Source organism: Panthera leo, chromosome F2 (assembly GCF_018350215.1).
Source record: "Panthera leo isolate Ple1 chromosome F2, P.leo_Ple1_pat1.1, whole genome shotgun sequence".
Lineage (NCBI taxonomy): Eukaryota > Metazoa > Chordata > Mammalia > Carnivora > Felidae > Panthera > Panthera leo.
The window spans coordinates 33,332,632-33,351,787 of record NC_056695.1 but is presented as its reverse complement, the minus strand read 5'-3'; the positions used below and the strand labels follow the sequence as shown (position 1 = coordinate 33,351,787).

At 38.0% G+C, this 19,156-nt stretch overlaps 1 protein-coding gene across 4 annotated transcripts in view; it reads right to left on the bottom strand.

Moving 5' to 3' along the window:
* The window catches only part of CA13 (carbonic anhydrase 13), a 71,273-nt gene that overhangs the window by 30,078 nt on the left and 22,039 nt on the right, over positions 1-19,156 (bottom strand). The window contains exons 6-8 of one of the 4 annotated variants that reach the window (XM_042923345.1): positions 18,574-18,729; positions 7,961-8,059; positions 2,389-2,617 (exon numbers count right to left, since the gene is read on the bottom strand). In XM_042923345.1, the coding sequence (XP_042779279.1) occupies positions 2,567-2,617; positions 7,961-8,059; positions 18,574-18,729 (306 nt within the window). In that variant the 3' untranslated portion in view covers positions 2,389-2,566. Of the gene's footprint in view, positions 1-2,388; positions 2,618-5,226; positions 6,843-7,388; positions 8,060-18,573; positions 18,730-19,156 lie in introns of those variants that run through there. The other 3 variants (XM_042923343.1, XM_042923346.1, XM_042923347.1) reach the window with 3 other exon arrangements.

Genomic DNA, 19,156 nt, shown 5'->3' with positions numbered 1-19,156 from the left:
TTTTAGGTCAGTAACCTGTGGACACTTGTTATTTCATTGAAGAAGAGTGGATTTCAAAACGTGCTAATTTTACACGTAATCAGAGCATTTATTACTCATTCATGTGTTCATTTGTTAATGCTTTCCAAAAATACTTCCTAAAGCCACCTGTAAAGACAAAGGCACTGAGAATAGTAGGTATGATCAATCACTAGACCAGTCCATAGAAGACTAAGAGAGATGCGGATGAAAGCTAACAGAGACCTCTCTGCCTCCTTGGAACAAGAGAGAAGCCAGCGAGAGACAGACCACAGTGATCAGAAACCAACATCAACATATGAGCCCTGCATGGAACACCAACTGAATTGCATCAACAAATAGCCCTTTTCTGCTGACATTACCAGGTTTGCCGATTCCAGTTTACGTACCCATCCTTCCTCATCCCTGTGAAAAAGTACTGACTTAACATTGTATCAAAGCACTGGCAGAAAAACAAAAAACAAAAAACAAAAAACAAAAAACAAAAAAACTTTTAAAAATCTTGTGCCCCGGGGGCTCCTGGGTGGTTCAGTCGGTTGAACATACAACTTTGTCTCGAGTCATTATCTCATGGTTTGTGGGTTTGAGCTCCACATCTGGCTCTGTGCTGACAGCTCAGAGCCTGGAACCTGATTCAGATTCTGTGTCTCCCTCGCTCTCTGTCCCTCCCTGCTCATGCTGTTCTCTATCTCAAAAAAATAAACATTAAAAAAAAAAAAATCTTGTGCCCTTACTGAAATGCTGACCTTGCTTTTGGCTTGAGAAACTTCATTCTCTTTTAGGTGGCTGATGGTGAGTTCTGGAAGGTATCAATTAGCTCATGAGTTTTATTCTCTTCAGATCACTCTTCAGCCACTCTTTCAGTTACAGAGTAGACATTTATTGCTTTTGTCACCCAGGAGCCTTTCTCCCTTCCTCAGGTACTAGCCCCAAGTTCCACCTGCTTCTCCAAACGGATGTTCTATCTGCTGGCCATGATGATAAGGATGGACATGTGACTCAACTGAGGCAAATGAGTGAAAGACAGACATTTTTTGAAGTTTTTGAAGAAAGAAGCTCTCCTTTATCATTGGTGTGGCTTACAGGAGGTGGTTTAGGTATAGAGGTGCAGGCTTCTACCCTCCCATTATGAAGGGAGAGTCTGACTGGTAACAAAGCCCACAGAGGTGGAGACAGCCAAGAAGTAGGAACACTGAGGGCTGATTGTAGCCTGTGGCTTCACATTATTGCTTTATCCGTGTTGTGTTGGAGTTCCTATTGTTCTCAAGCAAAAGAGTCCTCACTGATCCATTTCCCTACCCCCTAGCACCAAATACAAATCTACATGAGAGAGCCAGAAAATCCAATTTTCAAAATATCACACTTGCAAATCTTTGTGCCTCTATTAATTTATGTGGAATTAATTTTTGCATCTTTTCCATGTTTCCTTAACACTCTATAGATAGCTGAAATTAAAATACTTAATAACATTTCATATGTTGCAATTTGTTTTTATACTTGTCTTAGATTTTGAGCTAAGAAAAGCAACCATATCTTAATCATCTTTATATCTCTAGTACCTAACATAACATTTAGCACATATCAGACGTCTGACAAATTGTGCTCAAATTAAATTTCCAGAATTGGAGTGTTTAGCAAAGTTCTTCCATCTTTGGAGACTTCCAGCCCAATATCACAGTCATTTGATGAGCTTAATAGAGATCCCAGTCCTCGGTCCCTGGCTGGTTTTAAGTCTGTTTCTCCTCGGATCCATTCCTGGATCTTTCCACTGATCTGCTCTGTATGACAGAAGGGATGATTTCTCATATTTCCACATTATCTGGCATCTGACTAGGTTAGGACAGAATAAAAGGAGAACCCAGAGTATGTCTCCCCCTCTCTCTATCTCAAACCAGGTCTCAATAGTGGCTGACTCCAAAAACTAACCAGATCCTGGTCATCAAGTCTACTCTAGTTTCAACTTCACCTGGGTGGCCATGGTGCCTGGGCTCCAGGAATATTGCCTCCTTTAAGGAAGGTGATCTCTAGGTTGCCTCACTGTTCTGTTTAGTTTTTCAACATCTTTTCTCACTTGTATAATCAAATCCAAGCATTGGTTCCTCTGATCTCATTGAGACACAAACCCAGAGTTTTTGCAACTCTAACGAGTATAGCTAAGATCAACTGACCAGTCCCTCCACTTAGAGGAGCTGAAAACAGATTCATTAGGAAAGTTTAAAATTTTTTAATGTTTACTTATTTATTTTGAGAGAGAGAGAGAGCATGAGCAGGGAAGGGGCAGAGAGAGGGAGAGAATCCCAAGAAGGCTCCACACCCAGCACAGAGCCCGACGTGGGGCTCTATCCTATGAACCCTGAGATCATTGACCTGAGCCAAAATCAAGGGTCAGATGCTCAACCTACTGAGTCTCCAAGGCACCCCTAATTAAGGAAGTGAAAATACCCACTTTCTTTCACCAGATGATTTACACTGGTAGGAATGTTGAAGACCTTCAGGCAAGAAGACTTTCCTTAGCCCATAACAGGAGGTAGGGGATCTCTGCTTGTTATTAATTCCTCTTTAGGAAGGTACAGGTGAGTTTGAGCCACAACAGAAAAATCTGCAAGTAATTCAATTCGATAAACATTTTTAAGTCAAAGTTTAACTCACATAAAATTTACTCAGTCAAGTTAATGAAATACCCAAATTTCTGAGTTAGTGTATGGCAGCATAAATTTAATTTTTGTTACAAAAATTCAACATTTGATGTTTCCACTATTAACAAGCTATGCTGTAAAAAGAGCAAACACATCAAATCTTAATTCAACAGGTCACGTTGCATAAACTTCTTGTAAACTTCTGAGGCATCTTCTAACAAAGCCTCATCACTAGTTCCTCCACAGTTAATTGGAAATTGTTTCTGTTCATCTATTTTGTAGATATGCCCATCTACGTGAACTAATGCAATAAAGCACGAACTAATGCATTCTGTTCATTGCTATACATCAGTCCTTGGTGTGAGGTGTCAGGGTACAGATAAGAATGAGACATGTAGGCAACACTGTGACGTGGTTCAAATTCACCTTGATTATGTGAACACTCAGATCACTTGCTCTCTGGTACCATGTTCACATTCCTTCCATCAAAGACGTTATTCCCACCAAAACCCACCATGCAAAGATCAGTTACCTTGAAGTAGAAATGACTGGTGGCAACTTAAACAATTATCCACTGAGAGGAGTTTGCATTTCAATGGGTATTGAAATCTTAATATAAAAAAATTAATCTTCTTCAGAATTTGAAACAGGAGCAAGTTGGGGTGGTTATTCATGAGCCGGGATGGCTTCCCACCCTCCATAATGAGACCACTATTCCTTGGCCTACATTTTCTGCAGTCCCACTCCAAAGGTATTAAAAGGCTTTTACAAAATATTCTACTCCATTGTCACTTATGATGAAATGTGTATAGGTAAAGCTACATTTTCAATAACCTTGTGTTAGAAATAAAGGACTTCCCTATGAACAGCCCAGTGAGTATTTCAAAATGTGGTCTTCTCTTCTCCCTTCCCTTCCTTTCCCTTCCCTTTAGGGGTCCAGGCAGCCCAGCACAGGACATCACAGCCCAAGCTGAGTGAGAAGGGCATCCATGCAATGTGGGGGTGAGAGGCTGCAGGTGGTGATGGAATACGGTTACATACAGAAGAATTGGTCAAATAAATAAATGTGTTGAGGATAATGGAAGCCTGGTTTCTTACTTTTGGAAAAGAGAATTACAAATACGGAAATGGAGAACTAGAATGAAACTTGCAGTTGGACAGAAATTGGACATATGAGTGTGAAATCATGTTTCCTAACACAGATAAATATAGAAATACCAGTGTTGAAGCTGTATATACACATGATGTATGTGTGCATGTATGAACATGTGTGTGTACACATTCCCAACTTCTGTCCATGGAGAGGACCTAGAAGTAGTGACATTCCAATAGCAGTGAGATCATCTAGTAACCAGACTGGTTTTCTCAATACTAGCAGGGTCCCTTTGGAGAAATGGTAGATCCTAGGACTAGGAAAGGGAAAGAATGAGATGAGCCAGGCATGTCAAACTGCTGTCAGAAAGTAAGCAAACAGGGACATGTCAAAAGGACACAGAAGTCATCTTGAAGGTGCTCCCACTGGGTAAATCAAGAAAAATTTGGGGGCAGCTGGGTGGCTCAGTCAGTCGGGCATCTGACTTCAGCTCAGGTCACGATCTCACAGTCTGTGAATTGGAGCCCCATGTCAGGCTCTGTGCTGACAGCTCGGAGCCCGGAGCCTGCTTCAGATTCTGTGTCTCCCTCTCTCTCTGCCCCTCCCCTGCTCATGTTCTGTCTCCCTCTCTCTCTCAAAAATAAATATGAAATTGGGAATGCAAGCTGGTGCAGCCACTCTGGAAAACAGTATGGAAGCTCCTCAAAAAACTAAAAATAGAACTACCCTATGGCCCAGCAGTTGCACTACTAGGCATTTATCCATGGGATACAGGTGTGCTGTTTGGAAGGGACACATACACCCCCATGTTTATAGCAGCACTATCAACAATAGCCAAAGTATGGAAAGAGCCCAAATGTCCATCGATGGATAAATGGATAAAGAAAATGAGGTACACATATACAATGGAGTATTACTCGGCAATCAAAAAGAATGAAATCTTGCCATTTGCAACGACGTAGATGGAACTGGAGAGTATTATGCTAAGTGAAATTAGTCAGAGAAAGACAAAAAACCTATGACTTCACTCATATGAGGACTTTAAGAGACAAAACAGATGAACATAAGGGAAGGGAAAGAAAAATAATATAAAAACAGGGAAGGGGACAAAACAGAAGAGACTCATAAATATGGAGAACAAACTGAGGGTTACAGGAGGGGTTGTGGGAGGGGGGATGGGCTAGATGGGTAAGGGGCACTAAGGAATCTACTCCTAAAATCATTGTTGCACTATATGCTAACTAATTTGGATGTAAATTTTAAAAAATAAAAAATAAAACAAGTTAATAAAAATAAAAAATACACATTAAAAAATTTTTTAAAAGAAAAACTTGTGAATGAGAATAAATAGATAAGGTATTAGTGATAATATAATAGTAATAATGATAATAAGTAACTGAATAAATTAGGAATTGCTAAGTCCTTAATAAAGTAAATTAATTAATATTTATGTGGTCTCAAAACACATCCTCACACAAATATGTTAATTACAAAGGGTAAACAACGTTGCAGTGGAGAAACCTAACAGACACTGTCTTAAGTGATGAAAGTGAATATTCTCCATAAGAGAAAAAAATCACAATTGGTTGCCTGATAGGATGAAACGAGAAGAGCACAGCATCCAACACTGCTTTTCTGATATTCCTGCCAACAATGCATAACCTGTATCTAATCGTAGGAAACCTTGAACAAACCCAAATTGGGGGACATTCTATAAAATAACTGGCTTATAATCATCAAAAGTGTCAAGGTCATAAAACCAAGAAAAGACTGGAGGATCATTTCCAACTGAAGAAAACTGGACAACTAAATGAACAAGTTTTTCTCAAATAGATTAGGGGGTAATAATAAAGCAATATTAATTTCATGGTTGTTTTAGCCATGTTGCAACCATGTAGGACAATGTCCTCACTTGTAGAAAATATAAATTAAAATCTGTAGCAAGATAGAGAAGCAGGTTGGCAGCTTACTCTCAAATAATTCAGAAAACAATGTACTGTGTTTGCATTTTTTCTGTGAGTTTGAGATTATCTTCTAAATAAGAAATGTAAAAATCGAATCTCATTCTGTGTCTTGCATATACAAGTCCCTAATACAGTTCAAAGTTTGTCTCATTTTCTTTATTGTGGTTGGATTCAACTTAAATTAAAATGCAAAGTGCTTAATAAACATAAATCCAATACACGTATGGGAAACAAAGAGATCTATATTAGTATTTACAACTCTTTAATCTTGTTAAGAGATCAACAACTTCAACACACACTTAGACCTTTTCCCCCTAAGAGATAAATAAGTTCACAATCTTCAAGATAATCAGTGCTGTGTAGACTTTTTTAGTCTACTAAAGTCCAATTTGTAACATAGAACCGATGCAATACTGTAGCAGAAACCATAAATTACAAATAACTCTCATGCAAAAGCAGTTACACTCCCCATGATACACCCCTTCAAACAGAACATTATTTTTCTGAGGAAACAGACTTCTTTCTCTGACTAGGATACTTTACAACATGTCCTTCCAAACTAAAGAAACACTTTACCATTCAACACTGGTATTTTTAAAGCCATTAAAACATCTGGTGACACAGGTAGATTTAATAATCATGCCTTTAAAAGGAAACCATTTTTAAGAGATAGCTTACATTTTACTTGTTACATTAACTTATAATGTATTTAATCCCAAGCAGCAAGATAATTACCAAAGATATCAAATAAAACATTTTAAAACATTCAGTTCGTTAAATATTTACTAGATGGCAAGCTCCTGTGAAGGGTAAGCTAGATGGGGGAAAACAAAAATGACCAATATCCACATTAGTCTTCAGGAGATTATCTTCTGCAACCAAGTACAGCATTATTACACAACTTACTGATTCTCAGTGATCCTATCAAGAAGACTACTGCAGAATAATTTGAATTATGAAAATCTACATCTGGAGGAGAAGCGGTGTGTGACACAAATTAATAAAATCAAGGAAACTCAGCTAAACTTCTCTCGAGGACAGAAGCGTACCATGTGTTCAAGTCTTAATGTGATTAATGCTTAGTGTCGCTCCATTTGTACCAGAGAGAGTAAAAGGACTTCCACCATCCTCCTTCACCAAAAACAAACAAAAATATATGAGAGACGATAGATTAAAATGAATATCAGAAGCCAATTTACAAAATTACTTATGAGATTGAGGGACATGTATCAAAGGGGAGATGGGCTTTGCCAAGGAAATGGGTTGCAGGGTTTGTAGACTCATGGCACATTCATACGAGGCCCGGGTAAATGTTTTTCACCAGTTGACACAACACTAACCTTCACGGGACTGTTTGCTGCTCTGTTGCCAAAACATAGGAGGAAAGCGGGGGACCCATCCATCATACCCTTGGGGCACTCCACCTGTGTGGTACCCTGCAATCTGTTAGTCTCAAACCATGTCAATACATTGGGCAAGCACTGTATCTAATCAATTATTAACCAGTTTATCATTAACATTACTGCATGACTGTGATATAGGGCAAAACTCATTAAAGTTTAAACAGTCATTTATATCCAGAGGAATTCCTTGCCAAAATGGTATCGGTTCATTTTGAGCTGTGAAATAGAGTGAGGAGTTATATCCCCACCCCCACCACCACCCCCACCCCCAGGGCACTCATATTGTTCATTCTATTAAAGGTACCATGCGATGAGCATCGACAACATAATCAAAACAAAAATTCACTTTAAAAGGAAGTATTATCGACTTTTTATGAATTGGAATGATAACAAGACAGCAAGCTGACTCATTTGTGTAGAAAAAGATATCACAATCTTATCATTCTGGAAAAGAATTTAAATTTTTCACCAAACATCACTGAGAGATATGACTGATTCAATCTCTAGGGCAAGGGGAAGATCTTAATACATTCTGAGATTTGTGATGCCTGCCATGTTTTCACACAGGTTGAAGTAGATGCACTTCATGGGTTTTAACACACATCAAACAATGTTTACTGTTTGGATACCCATGAGGGAAAATCTGAGACAGATGAGTTAAGTTATTAGTTTGATTAAAGAGATCTGATCTTTGTGGTACTGAAGCTGACAGCAGCCATATGGTACCTGTAAACCAGAATCCTGGGAAAGAACTGTTACTAGGGATTTTTGTGTTTTGTTTTTTTCTGCACCGACTTGTTTGGGGTGGTCGACTGGTGACAACTTTTAATGGAAAGAGGCTCTCACTTTTCGGCCCTTCAGAGGCTGTGGCGGACGGTGATTGCTCAACAGAAAAGCTGCTGCTTCGCCCTCCGCGGTACAGAGGAGAGTGCGGAATGTGGCCAGCTGTTGAAAACAAGAGAAGAGTTCGTTTCAGCATAGAAAGTCACACCTGCGGGGACACCTAGGTGGCTTGGTCAGTTAAGTGTCTGACTCTGGATTTCGGCTCAGGTCATGATCTCACAGTTGTAAGATAGAGCCCCATGTCAGGCCAGCTTGGAATTCTCTCTCCCCTCTCTCTCTGCCTCCCGTCTGCTGATGTTCTCTCTCTCTCTCTCTCTCTCTCTCTCTCTCTCTCTCTCTCAAAATTAATAATAAATAAACATTAAAAAAAAGTCATATATAACCTTTCCCTTACCAGGAACCAAAATACTGCAGTAAAAGTGTTCTAAATTATGAGTCATATATATAATAAAACAATACTTCTACTAAGTTCTCACCACTATACAAATACCTATGGGTTCAAAAACTTAAGTACATAAGCATTCTTTATCTGGAGATGAAAGTAATATGAGGAAACAACATCTAGAATGTGGTTCAAAGAGTCCATATCTAGGAATCAGAGAATGTCACCTACCAAGTCAGAGGAGGACAGTGGAAAGGTCACTGCACTGGCTTTCAAGGCTAGGTCCCAGTTCTGGGCCTGGTACAGACCAGTTGTGTGACCTTGAGCTCTAGCCTTCAGTTACTTCATCTATAAAGTAATGCATTGGATTATATTCCTTCAATAGCTGTCTTCCAACTCTTGGAATTACAATGAACGCTTATCAGTATTCCAGCACAACATGGCCTCAGTTTGCACAGGAACCTTGTGGTCCTCATCCTAAGGAATTTTGATCTTTTAAGTACTGTTTTCCTGAAACAATTATTTTGCCCTCACCATACTTGAGCCTTGGAAACAACAACCATGGTAAACATCTAGTACCCTTCAACCTCTGATAATGTTTAAATACAATTTAACTGGGATAGGCATATTTCTCATCAAAAGAACTTAATTTTTCTTATTACAAAAAAAATGTTTACTTATCTTACAAACTTCATACAATATACAAGCATCAAGAGGAAGACAGAAGTTACTAGTAATCACAAGACATAATCACAGTTAACATTATGGAGTATATCCTTCCAGATGTTCTTCTTTATATAAACACATGAGCACACATGCACATACACACAATGTGTTTTATTACAAAAATAGGCTCAACTGCCATGCTCTTTTGAAACTTTATTTTTTTAATTAATATATATCTTAGATATCTTGCTTGTCAATAAACATAAATCTATGTCACTATTTTTTTAAGTTTATTTATTTATTTTGAGAGACACAGAGACAGTGTGAGTAGGGGTGGGGCAGAGAGAGAGGGAGAGAGAGAAAATCCCAAGCAGGCTCTGCACTGTCAGCACAGAGCCTGATGTGGGGCTTGAACTCATGAGACAATGAGATCATGGCCTGAGCAGAAACCAAGAGTCAGACACTTAACCAACTGAGCCACCCAGGCACCCCTATGTCACTACTTTTAATTGCTGAAAAGTTTTCTATTATAAGCATGATTTATAAATTATTCACCAATTCCTTGGTGATTTAATATTTTTTATCAAGATTTAGCACTGGTCTACAGTAGTAAAATGAAGACTGCTAACTGAATAATTCTACTGTCACAAAAATATTCACCTAAAATACATTGTCAATTAACACAAGTAAGTTTTGGGTGTTTGTTTTGCTGCTCTGCTTCAGCAAAGACTAATTATTACATATTGAGAATGAAAGCCTCCATTGTCTAAGCCGAGTTAGTCACCTAATCGCAGAGGCAAGTAGATTCAGACTAGGATACATCTATTAAGTTTCTGTCATCATTGTTTAACTGAAGCCTAAAAGGATGTGGGCCTACATGGCAGAGAAGTAGGGGGATCCGTACTTCCCACATCTCTAACTGAAGCCTAAAATATTTCTTGCACAGCCCTGGCCGGGATGGGAGGCAGAGGTGACCGAGGTGCTCCACAATAAGCAGGCAACAGTTTGTAACCACAGTCCACGGAGATAAGTTCATGCATCATATACAAGCAGCCAGGTCTCTCCACAAATGATACGTTGAGGTGTCTTTTATTATTTGTTTTTTTTAAGATTTTATTTTTTAAGTAATCTCTACAACCAACGTGGGGCTCAAACCCACCACCCTGAGATCAAGAGTCATATATATGCTCCACTGACCAAGCCAGCCAGGCGCCCCGAGGTGTATTTTAAGAGGTATAGATATCGGCAAGACAAATATTTACAACTTAACTATTACTCATATTTCATTAGACCAAATTATAGCTAAAGCCCGATGAGACTCGAATAATTGTCTGGTGAAGTCAAGCAGCAGAGGAAAATAAAATCTAAACTCTGGAGCCATAGGGAAGACACCCAGGCTTTTCCCCAGACCATGCGGATCAGGTTTGTCTGGAGTGACCTCTCCAGGTGGCTGTGCAGGAATCCGGAATCTGGAATCAGGGCACCCACTTGCTGGCCTTGGCCAACATGACTTGCCTCCCAGTGAAACTGCTGATTCCTCTGAAAACCTGGGCTTTATTTATCTCGCCCATCCTCCTTATAACTCCTCTGCAAGTTGATCATGGCTCCCCACCTCTGCAACACCTTGACCTCATGGTGTAAAACTGGAATTTACTCTAGATCTTTCTCTGAACCTATCCTGACGTCTCACCAAACCCCTGACCTTTTTGGCTCTGGATTTCCCTCCCAGTCGCTTTGCCCAGCTAGGTAGACCTACATCTGCCAGTGTCTGCTCAGATTTGCTTTTCTTGGCTCTGCACAAGAAAATGCACATCCTTGGCTGGCCCCTACCAGTCTCCTCACTTTCCGGACCCCAGGCTTCTTGCAGACAGAGAATTGGCCACTCTGTCACTAAGGCTCATAGCATCTATGGGGGTCCTAGCAGCAGTCTCCACAGATCAGCCTGATGTCTGAGGTAGGTATGACCTGTTTTGCTATTTTTCTTGGCTCTAATACTCAAATTTTAATTTCCTTATATAGCAAGCCCAGCAAGCAGAAATACTCTCTTCTAATGTTTTGTAAATAACTTTGCTTATGTCACTCCAGTGCTCAAATGTCTAATGGCACTCCACTGCCTGCCAAAGCTGGATAATAATGAAAATAAAATCTCTTACAGAACATGGTAGGCCAGGTAATGTGCTAAGTGCTTTACATACATATCTCATTTAATCAATGATATACTATTATCCCCACTTTATTTTTTTTTTTAATTTTTTTTTTTAACGTTTATTTGTTTTTGAGACAGAGAGAGACAGAGCATGAATAGGGGAGGGTCAGAGAGAGGGAGGCACAGAATCTGAAACAGGCTCCAGGCTCTGAGCTGTCAGCACAGAGCCCGACGTGGGGCTCGAACTCACGGACCGCGAGATCGTGACCTGAGCCGAAGTCGGATGCTTAACCCACTGAGCCACCCAGGCGCCCCCATTATCCCCACTTTAAAGATGAGGAACTTGAGGAACAGCTAGGAAGTTTCAATAAATAAGCTGTCTGGCATATAAGTCATATACTAACTAACCACTACTGCATCTCTTTTTTCCCCCTATTTTCCCCTAATGTCTTTTCGTTAAGTTTTTATTATGGAAACTTTCCGACATACACAAAAGTAGAAAGGGCAGCATAATAAACCACCACAAACCCATCACCCAGCTTCAACAACCATTAACACAGCCAATTTCATTTCACCCATATTCTCATTCATTCTCTTTCCACCTCCCATCCTGCCCAAACTGGATAAGATTGAAGCAGATTCTGAACATCATATCGTTTCAGGTGTAAATATTTCAAAATATAATTCTAAAATATGTAATATTTCTACCTCTAATAAGACCCCCAAAACAAACTTATTAGCCTGGCTTCTGAATCACCGGGTTCTAACTGACTAGATTATCTCCGATTATGACCACACACAGGTTCTGCTCTAAGCCAGTTTTATGAAGGGTGGCTCCAGAGCACCTGAATGAAAAGACTTTGGGGTGATTCATAAAACTTCAGGTTGCTGAACTCTACCCCAGACCTTCTGAATCAGAAATTCTGACAAGGCCCAAGGGTCAACGTTTTGGTAAGCTTCCCCAGGTAACTGTTGTATACCCTAAAGCTTGAGAACTTCAGGTACAAAGTTGCCCACATATCTTTTGTACTTCCTTTACTTGCCTTATTTATGGTGTTCCATCTTGAAATTGCTCCCTTTCCTTTACTACTTCAAACCAGCCACCACATTTTCCCTAGACCAGATGTCAGCTCTTTCATGAAGTCTTTTCCTGATTTTTCCAATAAAATAGTCTCTCCTTTTTTAAACGTCTTTACACTTTATATCTCTTACATACCAAGCACAGCCATTGTGATATCCTTTCTTAGGCATTTATTTTATCTTGTCTATCAGATTACAAACTACTTGAGGATAAGGGACATTTTTAACACTTCTTTGTAATTTTGTGTATTATGCCCTACAAGAATTAGCAATTAATAAACGATTCTAGAATTGACTTGTACTGTCTCCTATAATTTAGAACTTTAATTTCAAAGCTAACTATACACACTTTTATATCAAGTCAAAATCAATGTTCAACCGAATGGGTTCTTTCCCCATTTCACATTTAGCCTAAAGATGCAGAAGCTAAGAAAACTATTCCTAGATCATTATCATTAATTACAAAATATAATATTTTACTATTTAAAAAGGATGTTAGAACTTTGCTTCCAGATATGCTGGACTGCAGACAACCTCCCTGTGGAAAACAACGCTAAAACCCAGATGTAATACAAAAAGCAACTAGTCACAGGTACTGGAGAGTGAACAGAAGCAGAGGGACTCAGGTGGGGAGTTTATCCTCACTTGAAGGAGAGATGGGAGCTCTATAAGTGAGTTCCAATTTCCAGTTTTTCACCTGGAGCTGAGAAGAGTCTGCAAGGTGCACACAGTGCAATGGAGCACACTGGTGTTACAAGGATAGAGGCAGAGAGGGTCATCAACTCTACACCCAAGAACCACACATGGCTGTACTGAGACCAGAGCTGCTGCATGAGAACGAAAACCTGAAGTTCAAGCCCTATCAAAAAAATTACCTGCTAGCACAGAGGAAAAAGTGCTCATCAGAGAAAAGTAACTGAATCCAGAATGTCCACAACTTAATGTTCGTCACATCTAGAATACAATAAAAAATTACTTAACATGCCAAGAGGCAAGAAAATGGAACACCTTCTCCAAAAAAGCAACTCCATTGCTTATGGAGTGACATAAGCAAAGTTATTTACAACATCAACAGAGTCACACCCAAGATGAACCAAATTAGGAATTTACAAGAATTTTTTTTAACTTTTAAGTTTTTTGTTAATGTTTATTTATTTTTGAGAGAGAGAGAGAGAGTGTGTGAGCAGGCGAGGGGCAGAGAGAGAGGGAGACACAGAATCTGAAGCAGGCTTTGAGCTGTCAGCACAGAGCCCAATGTGGGGATCGAACTCACAAACCACGAGATCATGAGCTGAGCTAAAGTTGGACGCTTAACCAACTTGAGCCACCCAGGGGCCCCTGAATTTACAAGGATTTTTAAATGAGTATTTTAACTACCTGAGGGTCATATGTTAAACAAAGCATCATTTTAATGCTTGAGAAATCTTAGGAGAGTAGTGGTAAATCTCAGAAGAAAAATAGATATAATAAAAGAGAACCAAATAAAATTTTAGAACTAAAATATAGAATTGCTAAAACAAAAAAATTAACTAGATAGACTTAATAGTCAAATTGACATGACAGAGGAAAGAGCAAATGAACTTGAATATAGATAAGTAGAAATTATCCCTGGTGAAGAACAGAGATTAAAAAATTACTTAAAAAAAATAGAACCTTGGGGATGTGTTAGATGATATTAAAAGGTTAAAGTATGCATAATTGAAATATCAGAAGGAAAGGAATGAGAAAATGGGGTGCAGGATACATAAAAGTTCAACTCATAAGTCATCAAAAACTTAAACGTAAGAGCTACAACTATTAAAGTATGAAAAAAATATTTGGAGGCATATAGTTAGATTTAAGAAATCTTAAACAGGTCATCAAAAGCACAAATTATAAGGAATAAGTTGATAAAAATGAATTACATCAAGATTAAGAACTTTTGCTCTTCAAAAGACATAGTTTTAAAAATGGGGGGGGGGGCAAGCAACAAACTGGGAGAAAACTTTGCAGAACATGTATTTTAAAAAGGGCTTTATCCTGATTGTATAAAGAACTTTTGCAATTCAATAATGAAAAGACAAAACCCAATTCAAAAAGGAAAAGATGATTTGAACAGGTATTTCACCAAAAAAAGATATACGTAGTCAATAAACGTATGAAAAATGCTCAACATTACTAGTCATCAGATGAATGCAAATTAGAAATCACATATAACCTCTAGAATGGCTCAAGTTAAAAAGACTGACAACACTAACTGCTGACAAGGATGTGGAAGAGCTAGAAATCTCATATATTGCTGGTGAGAATGGAAGATGGAACAGCCACATTAAAAAACAAGATGGCAGGTGTGCCTGGGTGGCTCAGCTAATTAGGTGTCTGATTCGGCTCAGGTCATGATCTCACAGTCTGTGAGTTCAAGCCCCACATAGGGCTCTGTGCTGACAGCTTAGAGCCTAGAGCCTGCTTCAAATTCTGTGTCTCCCTCTCTCTCTCTCTCTCAAAAATAAAATAAAAACATTTAAAAAAAATTTTTTAAACAATATGGCAGTACCTTAGAGAATTAAACATGAATTTACCACATGATCTAGTAAATCTAGTGTTAGGAACTGCCACAAAACGTGAAAACATGTGTCCACAAAAAAATATATGACAATTATTCCTAACACCCAAATATGGATAGCTATTATTCATAATAGCCCCAAACTGGAAGCAACCCAAATGTCCATCAACTGGTAAATAGATTTTAAAATAATGTGGTATACTCTTATGTGGATCCTGAGAAACTTAACAGAAACCCATGGGGGAGGGGAAGGAAAAAAAAAAAAAAGAAAAAAAAGAGGTTAGAGTGGGAGAGAGAGCCAAAGCATAAGAGACTCTTAAAAACTGAGAACAAACTGAGGGTTGATGGGGGGTGGGAGGGAGAGGAGGGTAGGTGATAGGCATTGAAGAGGGCATCTGTTGGGATGAGCACTGTTGTATGGAAACTAATTTGACAATAAATATCATATAATAAAAAAAATAAACTGATAAAAAAATAAAATAATGTGGTATATCCATATCATAGAATATTACTCAGTAAGAGTCAGTGAATCTTAAAAACATTATGCTAAGTAGAAACACAAAAATCTATGTAACTGTATGATTCCATTTAAATAAAATTCTAGAAAAGGCAGAATCCTAGTAACAGCATCTCAAAGACTGCCCAGAGCCATGGTTGAGTAAGGAGGTAGAGCGCAAGGGAATTTTCGGGCCAAGTGATCTGTTTCATATCTTGATCTAGTGGTTGCTGCACAGTAATATACAATAACAAAATCAACTGCACACTAAAATTCATGAATTTTATTGTATGAAAAGATCATAACAAATAAGAGAGATTTTTTAAAAAAAAAAAAGAGCAAAGAATTAAAACCAAGTATTCTGTACACTGAATTCAGTAGATGAGTAAGACAATTTAGATAATTTAGGATAACCCTAAGAAACTTGGCAGAAAAGTTAGCTTAGCCTTCCAAAGAGAATGATGGATCTGTTATCAAAACTATCTGAAAACAGCATATCTGTTTACTGGCCTGGCAGTTAAATCAAGCATTTCAATAAGTGACTCTGGGGACAAAAATGGGCTTGAATCAAATAAAAGAAAATGAAAACTGTCTGATTTGCCTTTTTGGTCAAACAGTGACTTGGCAAGAAATAGCAGGAGAAAAACCTAGAAAAAAAAATTGGCACTAACTCACTAAAAAAAGAATTTAATCTTCATGGCTAGTGACATTATATGGTAGAATTGGAAAATAAATAAAACAATGTGCCTCAGGGACTTCAAAAATAAACAGCTGCCGAAGCTGAGATTAAAAATTATCATTTGGAAAGTAACTCTCAAGTGGTATACACAAAAGACATATTCATTTTACTTTATAGGAAACAGATAACTGAATAATCATCTCAACTCTCTCAGGCTTTGGATTTTTTTTAAATAACATTTAGAACAGTTCTGAATTTACAGAATTATTAAAAAGATTGTACGAGTAGTTCTCATATACCTCATACTCAATTTCCCCCATTATTAATATTTTACATTACATGGTACATTTTTTACAATTGGTGAACCGATATTAATATGTTACCATTAACTGCGGTCCATCCTTTATTAAGATTTCCTTTGTTTTTACCTAATACCTTTTTATGTTCCAGGATCTCACCAGGAAACAGCATTACACTTGGTAGTCATATTTCCTTCAGCATTCTTGATGACAATTTCTCAGATTTACCTTGCTTTTGATAACTTTGACAGTTTTGAGGAGCACTAACCTGCTGTTTTGTAGAATGTCCCTCATTTGGGCTTTCTCTGATGTTTTTCTCATGGTTAGACTGGGATTGGACTTTTAAAATATCTTTTGCTTCATTCTTTAACTCTTAAAATCACCATAATGTCATATTATAAAAATTTAGATTATTACCCAGATAATCACGTCCATCTGTTTAGAAAATGTCTGAAAGTACTCCTACTATAGATTTAAGTGAATGTAAGTAGATCACAGTGAATTATCATTCATACTAAAGCTCTAAAATATAGCTATTATTTTATATATTCTACCATATAAATACCCCATTAATACATAATATTAATTAATTGAGACTTAAATAAGATACAGCAGTGTATCCACACCTAGTCACAATTCCTAACTTTACAGTGAGTCATTTTTTTTAATGTTTATTTATTTATTTTGAGAGAGAGAGAGAGCACAAGCATGAGAGCAGGGGAGGAACAGACAGAGAGATAGAGAATCTCAACAAGGCTCCACATTCAGTGTGGAACCCAGGGCAGGACTTGATCTCATGTGAGATCATGACCTGAGCAGAAATCAAGAGTCAGACACTCAACCAACTGAGGCACCCAAGTGCCCCTACAGCGAGTCATTTTGTTTAGGTTAGTCTTATGCATTTTAAGGAACTAAATTATATTTTTTAACATATTCTCTTCCAAATGGCAGGTGGATTTTAAAAAGTTATTTTCCAAGTGGCTTTAAGAAATAAAAATATCCTTAAAACATGAGGAAGAACATGAGCTCCTATTATTACTACCTTTCTATTATAATTTATCAATTCCTACTGTTAACTTGTTCAAATTTAACAAAGGAATGTAAAAGTAAACAGTTTAACACATGAAGGAAAGAAAAATGTATTCCATTACTAAGGCCACTGAATCAGTGACAGGTCATTTTTCTTTTGACACAATGCACCTTATTCATGACTGGAAAAAGTCGCAGGAATTTCCATGTCAGTCAAACTCTGGACTTCAATCCCAACTTTTACAAAACGTTTTAATTAGTATGTTCCAGAGTATTATTTGGCTTTAATCCTAAAGACAAGGCCAACAGAAGTTGGATGTGTTCAACATGCCAAGGAGAAATGTTATCTGACATGACCTTGGAAAAGGTGAACCAGCTCTAGTCTTTGATTGGGGGAAAAAAATAAACAGCTAGGAAGGTGGGCTAGCCCAAAATAGAAGTGCTTTATCAGCTGCAAAAATTATTAGACTATGTTCTTATTCAGATTTTGCAGCAAGTAATTCAAGTAGGAAAACAAAAAGAAAATAAAACCCACTAAGCACAGCATCCCAGAAGATATAGCATCCACTTGTCAGATTGGTTAGTCACACAGATTGTAGATCTGAGCAGAGTTTCTAGGCCCAAAGACATCTTGAGCCTGCAGACTGCTTGGCTTATCGTGGGGGCTCAATATGTTTTTCAGAAAAACAAGTGAGGAAATGTCTTCACTAAAACAGCACGGGTGCAAATGCTCAAATAGCGCCTTAGCAAATGCTCAAAGTCCCTCAAGCAGCCCCACAAAAGTTCTGTCAACAAAAGCCTAAAGATCCATTGTTGTTCTCACTGCTTACTTTCTGAATGTCAAATTTGTAGGAGGAGCAGGTCTAGGGACTGAGGTCAAAAAGGAGAAAGTCCCCTTGATGAGCACTGGGTGTTGTATGGAAACCAATTTGACAATAAGTTTCATATTAAAAAAAAAAAGAGTAGCCTCTCTTCTGATTTGCTCATTTATATCCTAGCCTGTTTATATCTGAGACCAAAAAAGAAAACACTTATAGCCTTTAAAGCCACCGCACTTTCCTCAGTGTCTGTATGCACATGGCATTTCTAACAACTGGGAGAGAAATCATCTAATCATAGAAGGTCAAATAAGAAAGGGACACAAGTTTTACCTGGTCCAACCACCTATCTGATTAATGAAGGGAAAACACAGGCTTCATAATGCAGCTGAAATTAAGGGCAGGGTTTTTATTTTTTAAAAAAGTTTCAGTCCCGTTTCCTCTAGTAAATCAGAATCAACCTTGAAGCAGTGACATACCTGTTGAGAGCTGATATTTATAGGTTGTTTTAAAACGATCCATGTGACGCTCTCAAGAAGAGGTGGGACTGTAAGGGAACCAGGGTATGTCCAGTAGTCCCAGGACGGAGGAAGCAGAGATAATGGGTCAAAATTCGTGAATCGAGTTTGTTTACCCTAGTGGAGAAAAAAGAATTCCTACAAATTACAATGGGATAGCTTTACACAGACCTCAAAAAAACACACATCCCATGAAATACGATTTTACTGGAATTCTTTAACTCATGGAATTATTTAGTATCTGCCTTTGTATCTTTAAAAAAAGTATCTGCCTTAATCTAAAAATTTTACATGAAGCAGCACATTACCTAAATTTATTTAAGAAGCACAAGATTTGTTTGAAATGTGCTGCAACTAAATGCTTATTGTGCAAAACTCCAATATGAGAAACTAAGTATGCACAGATTTATTAGTAATGGTTTTAGATAATTTAAGACCCCTTCATAATTTTCAAAACACACTTGGCAATAGGTTAATTCTGCTGCTCTATTGGTCAAGTGTGTTCCAAACCTGCTTCAAAGCAGATAACATATCCAATGTCCAA